The sequence below is a fragment of the Gopherus evgoodei genome, chromosome 6 (genome assembly GCF_007399415.2).
Source record: "Gopherus evgoodei ecotype Sinaloan lineage chromosome 6, rGopEvg1_v1.p, whole genome shotgun sequence".
Lineage (NCBI taxonomy): Eukaryota > Metazoa > Chordata > Testudines > Testudinidae > Gopherus > Gopherus evgoodei.
The window spans coordinates 82,570,629-82,589,348 of NC_044327.1; the positions used below are offsets into that span (position 1 = coordinate 82,570,629).

At 41.3% G+C, this 18,720-nt stretch overlaps 1 protein-coding gene across 2 annotated transcripts in view; it reads left to right on the forward strand.

The window, feature by feature from the left end:
- The window catches only part of EDIL3 (EGF like repeats and discoidin domains 3), a 442,715-nt gene that overhangs the window by 104,664 nt on the left and 319,331 nt on the right, over positions 1 to 18,720 (forward strand). For both annotated transcript variants that reach the window (XM_030567391.1, XM_030567392.1), the window contains exon 2: positions 5,059 to 5,187. In XM_030567391.1, the coding sequence (XP_030423251.1) occupies positions 5,059 to 5,187 (129 nt within the window). The remainder of the gene's footprint in view (positions 1 to 5,058; positions 5,188 to 18,720) is intronic.

Below are 18,720 nucleotides of genomic sequence, written 5' to 3' on the forward strand. Positions count from 1 at the left end.
CCTACTCTTGAAGAGTTATAGTCATGGAGTTTAAGGCCAGAAAGGAACCACCAGATCTTGTGGTCTGACCTCCTGCACATCATAGGCCACTAAATCCTATCAGTTACTCCAGCACTGAATCCAATAACCTAGTCAAATTAAACTAAAAAATTACAGCTCTCAGGCAGAAAAAAGAGGGGGGGGACTTGGGTATCAATGCCCAAGGCCACTGCAATGACAGGAAACTGACTTAGTGAGATATATCCAGATGACCCTAGCAAGCAACCATTAAAAGTGTTCAGCACACTCCCCTCTGAGTGTACTGCCCCGTTCCACTGGACATTTGCAGTTCACAGATTCACTGCATCCAAAGGAACAGTCCACCCAGTTTACCAGTTTCTCTTGAGCTCACAGCTCCGCTTAGCCCACAGAACTTAGTTGTATTTATAGTGAAAACTAAGAAAAGTTTATCTTACAAAGAGTAGAGCTTTTAGAGAAAGCAAGTAGAAGGATTGGAAACAAAATGGTTACATATAAAATAAAAACACAACTCATGTTCTAGAACCTAGACTTAGTTAACTAGTCACTATCATGTCTTATAGAGCAAAAGTTCAACCAAAATCCTTCCTGCGTATTACACCCAGGCATGGCTGTTGTCTTCTGAACATGAGACAAGTCACGCTGTCCTCTTGCCTCCTCAGTGGAAAGATGCAGGGAGGGGTAGCTCTGTCCCCTAGATGTATTCCAACAATCCGTATTTTTTACTCAGAATCCCCTCTTGCTGTCTTATTTCTTCCTGTAAATTTACTCTCTACTCTAAATTTTCACAATCTTCTGATTAGCATTTTGGCTCAGTGTGCAAATAGACACATACATTGTAATGCAGACAATACACAACACCCATCTAAAGAGAGAAATGTCTATTACCCTGGAAGGAACAGGTCTGAAACAGGTCAGCTGTTTACCTACCTTAACTCCCAGGCTTTGAGAACATATTTTCATGTATAGCTACATAACTCTTTAAATATTATACGTAGGTACATTTTGAAATGATTATGATAACCATACAGTAGAGACATCACATGTCATCCTTTGGATAATTATACACAGTCTGTTCATAGTATAAGATGTCAAGTAATGGCTACAAATGGAAAATCTAGGCATGCATCCTGCTCCCATTGAAGTCAATGTCAAAGCTCCCTTTGACTTAATGGGAACAGAATTAGGCCCTAAATGCTTGCTCCCTTTAATCCCATGAAGACTTTCTGGTTCATTGGCTTGTGTTGTTAAAGATCAGAACAGCACAAAAACCAGGAAATATCTTATCTAAATCCAAAGGTCCCTTTTAATGTTACTGAGAACTTCCACACGGTTTGTCCAATCAGTGTTTCTCCTCCAAATTAATTAATAGCATTGTAGGAATACATTTCTCAGAGCATCCTCTTCCCATGATGGTATTAATTGGGCCCATACCACTCTATCTTCACTGCAGAAATGCGTAAATGAGCCCCATGCAGTCAAGATCTAGCATTCTTTGATCTCCAAACAGACAGACAACCCTCAGGAGAAATTTAAAACTGATGCTTTAAAAAATGGAAGGGCATATCATTGGCTCTCTCTTTGAGCCAATTATCTGCCTCTTGGTGTACAATTGGCAGGATATAGAGTTACCAGGGAGCAGACATACACATGTCAAGTCAGAAATGGCCTATTCCATGAGACCAATTTAAATTTGGCAAACTCAAAAGTCAACTTGAGGTTTTTTGCATTAGAAATACAGTATTCAATAAAGGAAAGCTTTTAAACTACTATAAAGTGAATTTTTTACATGTGATTATTCTTTTAATTTGGAATTCACCCACTAGATACTGATCTTAAGGCTAATTTATATGTCAAAAAATGATAAAAGTATTTGAATTTCCCTCATCAACACCACAACCATGCATATGTGATTAATGTATAACAGAATCCACATTGGTTAGTACTCACTACTACTTCTTGTGTCCTTGTCACAAACTAGATGTTTTTCCAGACCCATGCACAAGTGATGGCTCTTTCTGTTGCTGCAACAAGGTTCTCCTTCATACGGACCTCCCCAATGAGTCAGCAAACAAGCAGGTGCTCCATGGTCTCCACTTCACTTGCATATATTTGTGTCATTAGAGTAGCCTTATTTGAGAACGTTAGTCTTTCATCTGCCAGTTTGCATGTGTAGGCAGTTCAGACATAGACTCGTCTGTAATGGCCCCTCTGGGAAGATCCTCCTGGGCTTCAAGATCTATTTCAATGCATATGACTGCGCCTAATCTTTCATTCCACTGATACAGACAAGTAAGTTTCCCTTGGTACTCTTTGAATAAATATTAGATGCAAAAACAACATCTCTTTAATTAAAAAAGCAAGCAGCCAACCAACCCAAAGACTAAAACAAATAAAAAAACTCAAATAAATTCTAAATTGCAGAATGCCCCTCTATTTAATCTTTAAAAACAATTAAAAGAATCCCCATTAAGATTTGTTTTATTTTAGATGAGATTAGCAAAATATTATACAAATACTTGTTGGTAGTTTTTGAAGTATATTATTAACCACACTAAAATATGAATGGTAAAATTCTTCATTGATCACCTGTCTGAGAACAATGGTGTAATTATGTGTGTGTGTAATGTTGCTTGTATAACAACTGAGTATTCCTTTCAGATTTGTGAATTCACATGCATGAGTAACAAGTTTTGATTGACATATAGAATTCCATAGTATGGAATAGAAACTAAAAAATGTTTGAAGTGCAAATTAGCACTATTACAATATGACCCATTCAAACATAAAATACAAGGAAATTCAATTCTGGAGTTCCGCTACTAAACTAAGTGAACTGTGCTTCTGTGGTTTATAAGGCCAGACATTCACATAAAATCAAAATACATTTTTATTCTTATGGACCTGTTTTGCACGGTGGGGAAGAGCATAAGAAATCAGCAACTCAATATGCAGTTTACTATCTGAGCAACAAACTGACATCACGGGACTCTGGGTCAGACGCAAGAGGTCAGAGGGACTATTTCTATAACAATGGGCCCTGAAACATGCCAGTAGCTGATACCATTTTTTCTGGAATCTAGATATACCTGTCCCTGGTGACATGGGGTTATATATAATGGAGATCAAGTGCACAATCCAAAATCCACTAATATCAATGGTAAGACTTCCATGGGCTTTGTAGCAGGCTCCAAGTTTACATTATGAATCTGAAGTGTCTTAAAGTGATAGAATATTTCACAGTGATTCTGCCAAATTATAAATCCATGGCGCACATATTTTTACTTGCCTATGATACTAACATAGCTTTAGATTATTAAAATTGAACAAACTTTTATAGTCTAGTCCACACAGCTCTGGACACTTCTCTTGTCCCATCTGTATTACATGGAACTGATTCCCTCAGATGCTATAAACAAAGCAATCTGATGGAAAGTAAGGTCAGAAGAGAAAAGCACAGACTCTTCAGCCAGGAGACCCAGTTGAGGGTATGTCTTCACTGCAAAGTTAATGCAAGTAATTCGTATCTGGGTAGCCTCGCCTGGGCATAAATCCATACCTGAATTACGATATTCTCACCAGCGCTGTGCCCATCCATGTGTGTCTGCCATAGGTTGTATCTTCAGGGTGCCTCCTTGGGATAATGGGAGGCACCTCTCTCATTTTAGACATCCTTCTCTATATGTAGTTGTCACTGGAGCACTGGTTTGAAGTGTGGGGTGTGGCCTTCCATTTGCAAGTCTTAGGGCAGTGGATCTCCCCTCTGGCCATAACAACAGTCTAAAACAAAAAAGGCAACAAAATAATCCTGCAGCTCACAAAACAGTCCAAGCTTACCCTATAATTCTCTGGAAGGCAAAAACTAAATAGTCTCTATGACGGACAGCTAAATTCCTAATCCTCCGTGTGTCCAAGAGGACCAGGTTGAGCACGCTGGGCACCAGAAAAAAAACAGACAAAATAAAGATAGTCCCTTTACCTCTCCAAAGGGTCCAGGCAGTGTAGGCCCTTCCTCAGCTTTCCTGGTGAGCATACCTTGGCTCTGTGGGGCTAAGAAGCTCTAGCTCTGCTTCCCTCTGATTGCCACTGTGCACTGGGTTTAGATCCTTCCTTTTAAGGAGTCGCTCCTCTCAAGGTTTGACAGGCCTCACAGGTGCACTGGATTGGGGCTCATTGTGCTCAGATGAGCACTTTAACCCGTCCCTGACCAGAGTGGAAACCCATCCCACCACAGTGTCACTAGGCATATCCCATGGTTCTTTGTAATATGGTCAAATGAACCACACTACAACTCTTTCCCAGTGAATTTTGGGACAACTTGTTTGTCCTTTGGGGAATAAAGGGGGAATTGTGGGAAGGCAATGGAGGACTATCAGAACTTGAGTAGTTTAGCTACATTCTCACTACAAAGTGGGCAGGTTGCCAGCTCATGGGAAAGCCTTGACCTGGTTTTAGCCTATATCCCTAGATAAGCCAGCTAGCCAGGATTGAAAGCACCACTAAACTTCATGGGATAGTTGTGTGTGAGGAGTGGAGCCAGGTAAAATCAACACCCAAGGAAGAGCTTGAGTTAATTCTGCAATGATGATGTACACTCAGTGGCTTCAAAGGGAAAGTGGGAATGGGCAGGGTCTTTTCAATCACACAAATTACTTTCACTTCTGTTGATTATTATCAGATTTTTGTTTTCAGTGATTCAAGGTTTGTGTTGCATCTGAAAGGTAATGTCTGAATGTATCAAGGCAGTTTCTTATGAAATGTTTTTTTTTTAAAAATGGAAACCGATTTGTCTTTATTGTTGGTAAAAGCTTCTATGAACAAAATGAAAATCTTGGGACAAATGTGAGTCTCTTTAAATAAATGTAAAATTGAGCCCATAGTAGAATTGTAAATCTGAAGGTGTTTGGTTTTCAAAGGAATCTGGAGCCATTATGCTGGTCTGTTCTTGGTTGTCAATAATCTAGCTGTACTAAAATTATCACGTAAGGGGTTTTGGGGGACCTGTATGAAAGACTGAGAATATTTTTCTTTAATTCACAGGAGATGTGTGTGATTCCAACCCCTGTGAAAATGGTGGCATCTGTTTGTCTGGGTTGGCTGATGACTTCTTTTCATGTGAATGTCCCAGTGGCTTCACAGACCCCAACTGTTCTAGTGTTGTGGAGGTTGGTAAGTGCAAACATAAAATATGGCAATAACTGTCTAAGTATCCTATTAGTCTATGATTATCCAAATAGTGGTGTGTCCTTTGCATTTTGTGTCATTGCCTTGTTCGTTATTGGTGCCTTATCCTTGTGTCTAATGTTTGTGGTATCTGAATTCATATTTTCTTTGATTGTTTCTTTGTTCCCTAATTATCTCTAAATTATATCCAAAAAGAAAAACGACTCAGCAAAGTTCAGTGTTTTATTTTAGAGAGATTGTCTGTTTGCCAGAAATTTTACCTAGCTTGTAAAGGTCACCGCAATCCAATTCGTTCAAATACCCTGCTGCTAATTTCAGTGATTTTATTTATTTTAATGAGGGCTGCAAAGCTCAATTGCTTGATAAGCCAATGTGGCCTGATTCTGAACTTATGCTTTTGTAAATCAAGAGTGACTACAACTGAGTAACGTGGATATAAAATCAGCATTTGAGAAATCAGAATAAGGCCTATTTAGCATTTGTTTGCATTTCACAGTAAGAGACCAGTTGGTTTGGGTATAATAGTAACCATGACACAAGAACAAATTAGAAGTGTGTAGTGGTGTGATGATTTGCAATGCATGGATTCATCTGAGTGACTGAAAATACAATGGTGAGTCTAATGAATCAGTCTTCAGTGTCCCATCAGAAGATTGTTTGGGGTGAAGGGGGACACAGGAAGATGGTAGAGTTGGGTAGAGCACATAGCTACAAATTCCATTATCTCAGACTGAATTGGAAAAGTTTTGGACCTAGGCTGGTGGAGGTAGAGTTTATAAATTACTCTGAAGCACAAATAGAAAGGAACTGACTATCCTATATAATCATCAGATGCAACCAGTTAGTTAGGGTACCTTTCTTCTCCCTTTAACAGTGATATAGGACATGCAAATAGATGAATGAAAGAGAATTAAAGAACAGAAAAGGAGGAGTGGAAATGATATCTGTGAAATAGAGAGCTCAGTACACAAATGTATGTATATGTGTCATCAGTGTTGGATTAGAGAGGTAGGAGATTCCAGGGAAGGATAGAAGAGGTGATTATCAGCAGTGTTGACTTATAGTGAAGATGAGGATGGTCTTTTCTCCCCTCATATTAGAGGACCAGAAGTCCTGCTGCGGTTTTATTAGGCTGTGACTCTATGGTGGTCCCAGTTTTCTTGGTGTTTGGTTTTTCATATGATTTGCCTTCCTACTGATGGCTGATTTGTGTTTGCTTATAGTGTAGCATTATGAGGTGTTACACATCACATGTGTATCACATAACACTGTAACATGCTACATTCAAACACAGCAGCTGGGCCCGCACCTCACTGCCACCCGAATCCCAACCTCCTAATTCTCTTGGACCCACTCTTTATTAGTAGTGAGGACCTGCACATAGTTCTGTGGCTTTACATTCTATTTGGCCCTGGGCCCCTTGGCAAACAGGACTTGGGCTGCAGATCAGTGGATCTATGTTTAAGATACCACTTCTTGGTGGAACTTCCCAGGAAATTTCTCTGCTGCCTAGTTTGAGCCTGGATGTCATGTATTTATTAGATACATTAGGTAACTATTGAAGTCAGTTGAATGTTATTTAGTTTCTAGTTATTCTCCAGGAGTAATGTTGTAGAGTCTGTTAATATCTCCTTTACCTATATTTCCTTAAGAAGCTTATGAGACTAATTATTCTACTGCTAATATTAATGTTCTCATATCTAATTTTAGGGTTGTTCATCAACATATTGAGATTGCAGATTTTATGGCACTAAACACCTGTAACTTATTTTGTTCCATTTTGCTTGTTGATGCAGTGACATTTACTACTGCCTTGAAAAGATATAGCAGTCCTCTCTCCACACAGCATCTCCTGCCAGGCACTAATACTGCTGCATCCAGAGTGGGCCCCTGGCCATGCTTTCCTGTTTTACGTGCTTTCCTGTGGCTATGAAATGTCATCAGATATGATAGTTGGCTGTCCCATAGCACTTGAGGAGTACAAGTAACAGCCTTTTTCTGGCTCGGCGCACAGGTGAACAAGGGGTAGAAAGAGGCTCCCTGAGCACTTACCCTCCCCTTTCCTCACTAATACATCTGTGCTGGCCTGGGCAGAATTTAGCTCATTTAGCAATAGCTTATGCAACCCTAGAATAGCCTTTGCATAGGTTTTTAGCAGTAAATTTATGGACTTATTGTGTAGAAAATTGTGTTGTAGAGAACTGGGAAGGAGCCAATTGTGAGTGAATCTGAGATGAAAGCATATTGTCATAATGGGTAGTATAACTTACAATTTTTTTTTGTACTGAGAACTTTAAACAGTTCTATAAGGTCCACATTTAGTAGGTAAAATAAAGTGCAAACAAGTAAAGCATTTGGGAAGATGGAATAATCACGTTGCATATGCATAAATAATGCTACGTTTTTAATTTGAAATCCAGAGATAGTGATTGGAAGAAAACTTTTTTAATACAAGTAGATATTAACATTTATACACTAGCTAGACTACAATACATTAGAGCAGTTGACATTTAATACTTTTTTTGTCCTGTACAATTACACTGTACGCATGAAGGCAGTAAGGCAAATTGTTATTTTGTTGTTCATATATTATAACGATGCTGGCTGAGTTGTGTTGGGATTTCCCCCCTTTTCCACTCTGCTTATTCAGAACACCTTGTCCAGTTCTGAGAGAACACTTCATCCAGTTCTTTTGGATTCAAAAACCCCTCAAACTCCAGCTTATCACTTTAGTTACTTTATTAGGCATGTAACAGCTGTGTGTCCTCGCTAGCCAGGCTCAGACGCAGGGGGTTTAGGTACAGGATGATACTACAATTCTAATTCATGTCACACACTACACAGTTTATATACATCTTTCCTGGCTATTAACATCTATACTTCTTGCATGTAAAAAACAATTGCTTTGCAGATTACATATGGTAAACTTATCAGTTCAGGTTGTTTCTGCCGACTTTGTGTACCATAAACATATCTACTATAGTTAGTTGTTTCAGCAGTTACTTTTTCGGGTTCTTTTTGTTTTAACTTGGATCTGCTTATGTCAGCTCAGTCAGCCCATGTTCCACTCCTTTTTGTTGTCTCTTACGTTAACATTTGTTTCAGTTGCATCATATTTCTCTTTGTGCTTGCTTTTTCAATTGTATTATCCAGCAACGTATTCCTATGACCAAAATAGTTGTTTTTATTTGAACTCTCATTAAGACTAAACTTAAAGTACACAGCATGGCATGCAAGATCCTCTCTACTGGTATGGTCCATCTGGATGTTTCTATAGCCTGTACAGTACTATCCCCAATTTGTTGTTGCTTGGCTATCAGTTAGTCAGTGGGCATCAGTTGCTCTGCTTCTCATTACTGCTTTATGTTAATGGACAAGGGAGGTATGGGCACAAAAATATTAGTCACTAATGATTCCCATTCAGTATTGTCCAAAACTGCCACCTCCCTGTTCTCCTCAATCCTTATATTTAGCGATAGGGCCTGGGTCCCAGTTTGAATCAGAGAGGTGAGGTTTAGGGAAAACTCATCCAGGTTCCCCTGACTTGACGACATCCTAACAAAAAATTGGGGCTATCCCACTGCGCACACAGTTGCACTGAGCTGTATCACCTCATTCATTTTCTCTTTGGTGACTAGCTGAGTCCAACTTCCCTCTGAGGTAGATGTCTTCCCTTGTACTGAACATTCACAGAACCATCTATGCCAGGTTCTTTGACAACATTGATGTTTTTCTCTACCTCATCCCTTGTTGCCAACTTAACACTCTGATAGTGTTGCATATGTGTTCCATTCTCAATAATACCCATACTGTTAACATACACTAATTCTCTAGGACTCCCTGTTCATCTGGGAATAACAGTCCTGATTGGCACAGTCCTATTATTAATTTCATGTTGTGCCCAGGACCTTCTAGTCTTGCAAATTGCAATTTTTCTTCCCCAATATTATAAATTCCCTTTTCCAAATCAGTGCTCTGTTTAAAATTTTAAACTTTTCCCCCGTCTTTATCTCTTCTATTTTCTAAATTAAATGCATTACAAATTTAATACCAAATGTGCTGCAAGTATTCATTTCTTGCTTCTTTCTTTACCTACCTTAGTAGGCTGTAAACTGACTCTCATTCACCCAGTTCTGTCCTCTGTTTCCCAACTCCAATAAGCATACCAAGGGACCAAGCTGATCCAGCAGAAAGTATGGGCTGTGCTACTTTGCCTTCAGGAATGGGTGGTATGTGGCCTGATCCAGCATCATGATTTGGAGCCTATATGATGTCTAGTCAGGTCCCCTTTGGCATCAAACCACACCTGGATCTTCTGCACTCTTTTTTGCAATGGCAAAATCTGCTTCTGCAAGTCCTATACCCAGGACTCTGACAAAACTACTGTAGCCATATGGCCTTGTGTAGGGTTAATCATATTCTCCCACAGTATCATTGGTCTCCCCATTAAACCTCTGAAGGGGAAAACCCCACGGATCTTCATTCTCTAGCTCTGATGCAACCTAATCACAATTATTACCTGTTATGTTTACTCCTTTCATGAGTTCAGTTTTAATGGTTCAGTTCATTCTTTCCACTTGTACCGCTGCTTTGGGATGATAAGCCATGTGGAATTTCTGATCAATGCCTGCTACTGTGCTGGTGTCCCTAGCCTCTGTTTGCCAGAAGCTGGGAATGGGTGACAGGGGATGGATCACTTGATGATTACCTGTTCTGTTCATTCCCTCTGGGGCACCTGGCATTGGATAGGATACTGGGCTAAGTGGGCCTTTGGTCTGATCCAGTATGGCCATTCTTATGTTCATATTTTGTTAACCACTGATCCAATAAATCCTCTACCATTATGTGAATCAATTGCCTTGGGAACCCCTCACCAACTGAACAAATTATACACCAGGTGTTTAGCTGTTGTCAGTGGAGACTTATTTTTAGTAGGAAATGCTTCCACCCACTGTAAGAATGAGTCACTACAACTAGTACATATTTGTCCCCTTGATGGGTTAGGGGTAGTTCCCCAATGTAATCAGTTTGGCTCCTTTAGTTTCCAGGGTCCCCTCCGAGCCTGTTCCATGAGTGCCCCTCTGCATTTTCTATCTACTGGATCATACCTAGCACAAAGAAGATAGGAATTAAGCTGCCCATTCAAATCCTATTCCTGGGCCAACATCCTGTTTTTGCCAGTCTTTCCTGGGTAGATTCATATTTAGGGTGACCACTCATAGTTGATCCATGTACTCATGCTAAGAAATCCTTCCTTATATCCCTTTGTACTACCCATGCTAAACCATCTTCTGACTTTACACACGAGTCCCTTCTTTATTACTAACTCCTGGCCATCCACCTTTATTCCCAGGCTTTGAACTTGCTTTTATAGTGGACCTAACTCTGAGGATGCTCTGCAGTTGCTCTGGCTTAGCTTGTAATGATTGCGGCTGGCCCCAGGTGACAGCTGCCAGTGGAATAACTTCTAAACCAGTGTCCAACAGACAGGGTGATCTGGTTACCACTGTGTCTTTGGCTGCTAAATCTACTTCCTCATTTCCTTTTATGAATAGCCCTTTCTTTCTGTGTGCTCAGATTTTTACCATATCTGTTCTTTTTCAAAATATTTAGTCATATTATCCAGCTTTTGTCATAGAATCATAGAATATTAGGATTGGAAGAGACCTCAGGAGGTCATCTAGTCCTATCCGCTGCTCAAAGCAGGACCATCACCAACTAAATCGTCCCAGCCAGGGCGTTGTCAAGCCGGGCCTTAAAAACCTCTAAGAATGGGGATTCCACCACCTCCCTAGGTAACCCATTCCAGTGCTTCACCACCCTCCAAGTGAAATAGTGTTTCTTAATATCCAACCTAGACCTCTTCCACTGCAACTTGAGACCATTACTACTTGTTCTGTCATCTGCCGCCACTGAAAACAGCCTAGTTCCTTCCTCTTTGGAACCCCCATTCAGGTAGTTGAAGGCTGCTATCAGATCCCCCCCCTCACTCTTCTCTTCTGCAGACTAAATAACCCCAGTTCCCTCAGCCTCTCCTCGTAAGTCATGTGCCCCAGCCCCCTAATCATTTTTGTTGCATTCCACTGGACTCTCTCCAATTTGTACACATCCCCTCTATAGTGGGGTGGGGGACCAAATCTGAATGCAGTACTCCAGGTGTGGCCTCACCAGAACTGAATACAGGGGAATAATCACTTCCCTCGATCTGCTGGCAGTGCTCCTACTAATTCAGCCCAATATGCCATTGGCCTTCTTGGCAACATGGGCACACCGTTGACTCATATCCAGCTTCTCTTCCACTGTAATCCCCAGGTCCTTTCCTGCAGAACTGCTGCTTAGCCAGTTGTTCCCCAGACTGTAGCAGTGCATGGGATTCTTCCTTCCTAAGTGCAGGACTCTGCACTTGTCCTTGTTGAACCTCATCAGATTTCTTTGGCCCAATCCTTCAATTTGTCTAAGTCACTCTGGACTGTATCACTACCCTCCAGCATTTTTACCTCTCCTCCCAGCTTAGTGTCATCTGTGAACTTGCTGAAGGTGCAATCCATCCCATCATCCATATAGTGATGAACTTGATTTCTTCTTCATCCATAGCATAATACGTGTTCTGAGCCCACCAGGCCAGCATCAACATAGCTCCCCTGAACACCCAAGCCAACTCCAAGACTACAGTAAACTTAGAGCAGGACCCTTTTTTTCTTCCATCAGTACTCTAACAATAGCTGCTAGTTCTGCATACTGAGCTGACTTATTCCCACAGTTATACAGCAAAGTATTTACAGTCACTTCATCTCTCAGCTTTGCTGCTATCTAGCCTCCTTTCCTTTGTCCCTTTACATAATGGCTACTGCCATCTGTATACCAAGTATCCTCCTCTCTAACCTTGTTACCATTTTGTACTTTAAAGATTAGCTGTCAAGTGCTAGCTTAGCTAACTTCTCATTCATGGGGCATTCTTTCTGTGTGGATTCCTGCCACCCATTCCTTTGGTTCTTTTAGCTGTAGTGCCTCCACATTTTCTTCCTGCAATGCCGGAATCCATTGCTAACTTTATCCAGCTGATACTTTTTCCCCCAGCAGTATCTTGAAGGAGGTAACTAGCAATGAACAGCTTCTGTCCTCCAACAGAGATTTGTTTTTAGTTATTGCCCAGTACACAGTCAACACAATTTTCTCCCATCAAATGTATTGAGGTTCCACATTTTGCAATAGTTAGGAAGCAAATACTACTGATTGATCCTGATTTTCATATTTCTGCATGAACCACCAACCCTGTGCCAACTGGAGTTACTGCAGGGTACATAAAGAACGGTTTACTTTCATTTGGACCTTCCAACACTGGAGCACTCCCCAAAAGCTGTTTCAGCTTTACCACTACTTCAGTGTGTTCTTCCTGCCAATCATGGTGGGAGGCCCTCTCGAACTAACACAAAGGACTAGCAGCTTCCACATGAAATGGCGAGAATCCCCTACCAAATCTGGTGATTCCCAAAAGTAGCTGTAATGCTCGCTTATCAGGAGGGATTAGTAATTTGGAAATTAATTCATCTCTATGATGATCACTACTACATCCTTCCTCAACTGTTGTTGCCCTCAAGAATATAACCTTTCTGTGAACCAATTGTGCTTTTCCACTGTTAATTTTTAACCTTGCCTGCTGCAAGCCCCAGAATGACTCAGAGATATCCTGTCTGTGTTCCATCTCAGTGAGGGACTGCACCAATACATCATTCCGAACGAGACCTTGCAGGTTCAGAAAGGTCCTGAGATCTCGGTTTCATCTGTCTATGAAAAATACTGGAGAGTCTATGTACCCCTGGGGTAACATGGTCCACACATACTGCACTCGTTCCCACATGAACGCTGTTGTATACTGACACTCTGGGAACAGGGACAACATCCAGAAGCCATTACTAATCGCCAATATTGAAAACCACTTCATTTTAGGAGAGATTTTGCAATCATTTCAGGATAAACTGATATTATAGGAGCCATAGATTTTTGTTGTTTACACTTCTATTGTTAATTTTGACTCACCTGCTGAATTTTTCACTGGCTATGCGGGAAAATTACACATCAAGGATATTAGCTTTGTCATTCCTCATTCCATCAACACGTCTACTGCCTTATGTATTGGCTCTATAGATTTCTAAAGATTCATTGGATTGCTCAGCATGCACCTAATATAATTCTTTTTTTTTTCTCTTTCAGTTCACATTTCTCCTTCTCCACCTTACTTACTTAAAACCTTGCTCTCTAGTTTCCTTACACAGGGTTCCTAGCCCCAAAATTAATCCCCGTAACAACATGTTTGTTTCTTTACTTTTTATCCAAACCTATTGGAGTTTCTTTCCTACTTGGACCAAGTTCCCCCCAAGACCTCCCTGGGGAATCCAAAGGGCTTTCCCTTGGATTTAACCCATTTCTTTAATGCAGTCAAAATCTCCTCAATTTAAACCCATCTAATAATGCCATTACTTAAATGTTAGGTTGTGAGTATCACCAGTAAAGCTACGTATAACAAAACCTATGTTACCTGTTCCAGACAAGTGGATCTGGGTCACCTAATCCAGACACAGATTCAAGTCACAGCACCAGTGATGCTGAGATTTCCTCCAAGACCTTTTCTGCTTATTCAGAACACCTTATCCAATTTGGGGAGAATGCTTCATCCAGTTCTCTGGGATTAAAAAAAAAAATCAGTTCAACTCCAGCTCATCCTGCAGGTTACTTTATTAGGCAAGTAACAGCTCTTTGTCCATGCTGGACAGACTAAGACACAAGGAGGTTAGGTACAGAATGTTACCACAATTCCAATTCATGTCACACATCACACAGTTTTAGGGTGACCAGACAGCAAGTGTGAAAAATTGGGACAGGGGATGGGGGGTAAATAGATGCCTATATAAGACAAAGCCCCAAATATTGGGACTGTCCCTATAAAATCAGGACATCTGGTCACCCTACACAGTTCATACACAACTTTCCTAGCTAATAACATCTATACTTCTTGCATATAAAGATCAATTGCTTTGAAGATTGCATAAGGCAAACTTATCAGTTCAGGTTGTTTCCATCTACCTCATTTGTTATAGGGATAGCTCAGTGGTTTGAGCATTGGCTTGCTAAACCCAGTGTGGTGAGTTCAATCCTTGAGGGGATTACTTAGGGATCTGGGACAAAAATCAGTACTTGGTCCTGCTAGTGAAGGCAGGGGGCTGGACTCAATGACCTTTCAGGGACCCTTCCAGTTCTATGAGATAGACATATCTCCATATATTTTTATTATTATTATAAACATACTGACAATTGTTAGTTTAGTTAGTTTCTGCCTCCCTTATTTTCTAGAAGCATATTCACCGTAGTTAGTTGTTTCAGCAATTATTTGTTCAGGGTTGTCTTGTCTTAACTTGGGCATGCCTATTTCAGGTATGTCAGCCCTACAAGTTAGGCTGGAGTTTCTGAATAAACTATCTAGAACATTTTGTAGTCATTTCAGTAACTCATGGGTAATTTTCTCAGAAGCCACATATTCTTAAGTATTTATGGGAGAGCATCATCTGCTTCAATACATAGCTGAGGGACCAATTGAAGAAAGATATTAATTTATTTGGAATTGTGGCTTTGGGATGTGAGCAGAAGAAACCTATTTATGAAGTATTTGAACCGGCAACACTCATTTGCAATGACGGAATAAGGTGTAAATAAGCCATAATTTTTTGACAATGAGGGTAATTACCCACTGAACCAATTTACTGTGAGTCATGGTGGATTATTTATCACTGACCATTTCTAAATCAAGGTTGGATGTTTTTCTAAAAGATCTGCTCTAGGAATTATTTTGAAGAAGTTCTATGGCCTGCATTATACATCGGGCCCTACCAAATTCACAGTCATGAAAAACTCATCATGGACCATGACATCTGGTATTTTACCCTATACTAAACAGATTTCACAGGGGAAACCAACATTTCTCAAATTGGTGGGCCTGACCCAAAAGAGAATTCCACAGAGGTTGTAAGGTTATTTTAGAGATGTCATGGTATTGCCACCCTTACATCTGTGCTACCTTCAGAGCTGGGTGACTGGAGAGTGGTGGTTGTTGGCTGGGTGCCCAGCTCTGAAGGCAGCATCCTGCCAGAAGCAACACAGAAGTAATGGCAGCAATGCCATACCATGCCACTCTTACTTCTGCACTGCTGCCTTCAGAGCTGGGTGGCCAGAGAGTGGTGGGTGCTGACTGAAGGCCTAACTCTGCAGGCAGCAGTGTAGGAGTAATGGTGGCAATACCATACCATGCTATCTTTACTTCTCCACTGCTGCTGGTGGCAGCTCTACCCTCAGAGCTGGGCTCCCAGCCAGCAGCCTCCGCTCTCCAGCTGCCCAGCTCTGAAGACGGCAGCACAGAAGTAAGGGTAGCAGTACTGCAACACCCCCTCTCCAATAACCTTGCAACTCCCCCTCCCCCCGCAACTCCTTTTTGGGTCAGGATTCCTATAACAACAATACCCTGAAATTTGAGATTTAAATAGCTGAAATAATGAAATATATGATTTTTAAAATCCTATTACTATGAAATTGACCAAAATGGACCACGAATTTGGTAGGACCCTAGTTATATGGGAGGTCAAATGGGATGATCACAATGGTCCCCTCTGACCTTGGAATCTATGAACTTACTAATGTGAATCATTCAGTAGGACAACTCATGTATGTTCTATTCAACATGAATAAGGGATGCAGACTTGGACTCCATTGGAGCAAAATGACCACATCCTGAGTGTCCTGAGTGCTTCAAATTTTGAAAATAATGATAACAATAGTGTAGATTCCCCCCATTCGCCTTCCTTTTTCTTTTTAACAAGCTCTATGCGTCTCAGTTGTCATAGACATTTTGAGGAGTGAGAAAGTTATGTGTTATTCTAGGAATAAATGGGGAAAAAGGAACACCACTCTAACTGAGCAGGTGATGAATGTTAGCTTACCATATTTCAGAGATTTCCATGTCAATTTACTCCATTTCCACAAAAAAAACCCATCCCACATTTTTGCCAACTGTCAGCTCTGCAAACTGAATCTAGGACCTATGAGTCAGTCTGGGTTCTTTCCTTGTCATGAATCACCAGCAAGCTAAATTAAACCCTCAGTGACACCAGTGCAATCCTGTTGCCTTTGGTGGCTTTGCACACAGAATCCAGTGCTTGCTTTCATGCTCTCACTTTCTTTAGCAATTGCATTGATGACTGTGCTCACAGGAGTAAAGAACAGTGACGTGAGTCAGAAAATGTCTGTCAAAATAAAATTTTGACAAAGAAAAAATTCACATTTGTTGTTTTGTTTTCTGACCAATACTATTAGAAATTTGTCAATGAAATAAGCAGAAATGACTGAATAAAAACAAGACTACATTTGAAGATCCACAAGATTTTGTTTTACATTTTTACATCATTTCAGAGTAGAACCAAATTTTAAACTGCCCCCAATACTCTATGCCATTGAGCTAATCAGGTTTCCCTTTCACAGTGGCAATAAAATCACTGAGACAAATTGTTCTGTGGGACTTCAGTGTCCACATGAAAAATTCCTTTGGGCTACCATATGGTCCCACAGCCAGACATTGTGGGTATGTCTACTCCTTGAGATACAGGTGTAATTTCCAGCTTGAGGGGACACGCTCTCACTAACTCTCGTCAAGCTAGCATGCTAAAAATTGAAAGTAGCCAGGAAACGTAAGCAGCAGGAATGGCTATGTGCCATAAGTGCTTGCTTACTAGTGATATTACGTACATACTCAGAGCAACGTCCCTCCCATCACTTGTGCTGCCATGGCTACTATCATTTTTAGCATGCCAACTCAATGAGGGCTAATGTGAGCTGGGAATCACAGCCCCAGGTCAAAGTGTAGACATACTCTCTGTTAGGTGGTTATTAGTCCTTCTGATGTAGCTGACCACACTGTGGTTCTTGATTTTTGAGGGGATAGTACTGGACTGGAAAGGGGCGAGGTGTCTGTTACACCTTGCATGAAAATAGTTTCAATGGAGTTTCTCTGGTGTAAATCTGGAGGAACACAGTAGTGTATTGGGCCCATAATCATTTAGATGCAGATAAAATTGCCTGCCTTCATGATAACGGAACCAGTTCTTGAAAGGACAAGCACAGAATCTTCTCTGCTTGAGTTTCAGCTTGTGAGACCTTGTTGAGGTCTGGCAGATTTGTGGGCTGTGGCTTGAGAGTTAGATCCACTTCCTTCCTGGATGGTGCAGAAAGATGTCATCTTTGTTCAAGAAACCATCTCTTGATGCTGACAAACCCTCCAATCGCGCTCAGACCTCCAGTTACCATTTTTGGGTAAAATCATTGAGAAGGTTGCTGCAAAACTGCTCCAGCAGTGTGTCACCTGATGAAGATGTATATGTCTATCCACGGGATCAGCTGCCTTCAATACTGCTGCATGAGGTGGGGGGGAGGGATAGCTCAGTGGTTTGAGCATTGACCTACTAAACCCCGGGTTGTAAACTCAGTCCCTGAGGGAGCCATTTAGGGATCTGGGGCAAAAATCTGTCTGGGGATTGGTCCTGCTTTGAGCAGAGGGTTGGAATAGATGACCTCCTGAGGTCCCTTCCAACCCTGATATTCTATGATACCTCTATGACCGAAGTTGCTCTTGAGTGTGTCTGTTTTTCATTGTGAGAGATTCCTCAACAGGGGCTATCCCCCTGGGAGGCTATACTCATGTGGAGTAGTGCCACGTGGTTATACTATATCACTGCTATTCAGTGGAGGGGAAGGCCTATTAGTAGACTTAGGGTATGTCTGTGTAGTGGTCCCTGACACTCAAGTGGGGAAGGAGGCCACTCCACCTCACTACTGGCAGACCACAAGTAACAGTCTTATAGGGGAAAGCTCTGGCCCCATGGGCAGGGCAAAGCACAGCAGTCTTTGGCCCACAGCCACCTGGCTGGGGCAGACAGTAATTAACAGTCTATAATTAGAAGTCTATAGGGGAACTCTGGCCATCTGGGCAGGGCTGAACCACAAATAATCTTTAACCTGCAGCCATCTGGCTGGGCAAATAGCCATAAATAATCTATCGAGGAGCCCTGGCCCTCAGGCAAGGCAGGACACCAAAGAGTTTAGGGTTCTGGTCTGCAGTCAGGGCAGAGAAATAAAGATTCTAGGGGGGCAAGCCCTCAGAAGGGAAGATCATCGAATGGTTGGGCATCCTGGTGTGCAGACTAATAAATCCACAGACTCGGTTCATAGCGAAGGAACTTGGTCAGGTTTATTGTCAACAAAGCACAGTTCTAATGCTCTGGCTCAATGGTTACAGGTACACTAACACATGTATGTCCATTGCAATGGACTAGCTTAGTTACTGGTGGGACTTTCTACTGTCCCCTAGACCAGACAAAAATAATCCCTCTGAGATACATCTTTATACACCAATACAAACAAGTTACATATCACCCTAAGCATCAGGGTGCCACATTCTGACATATTAGGGTGCCACCCATT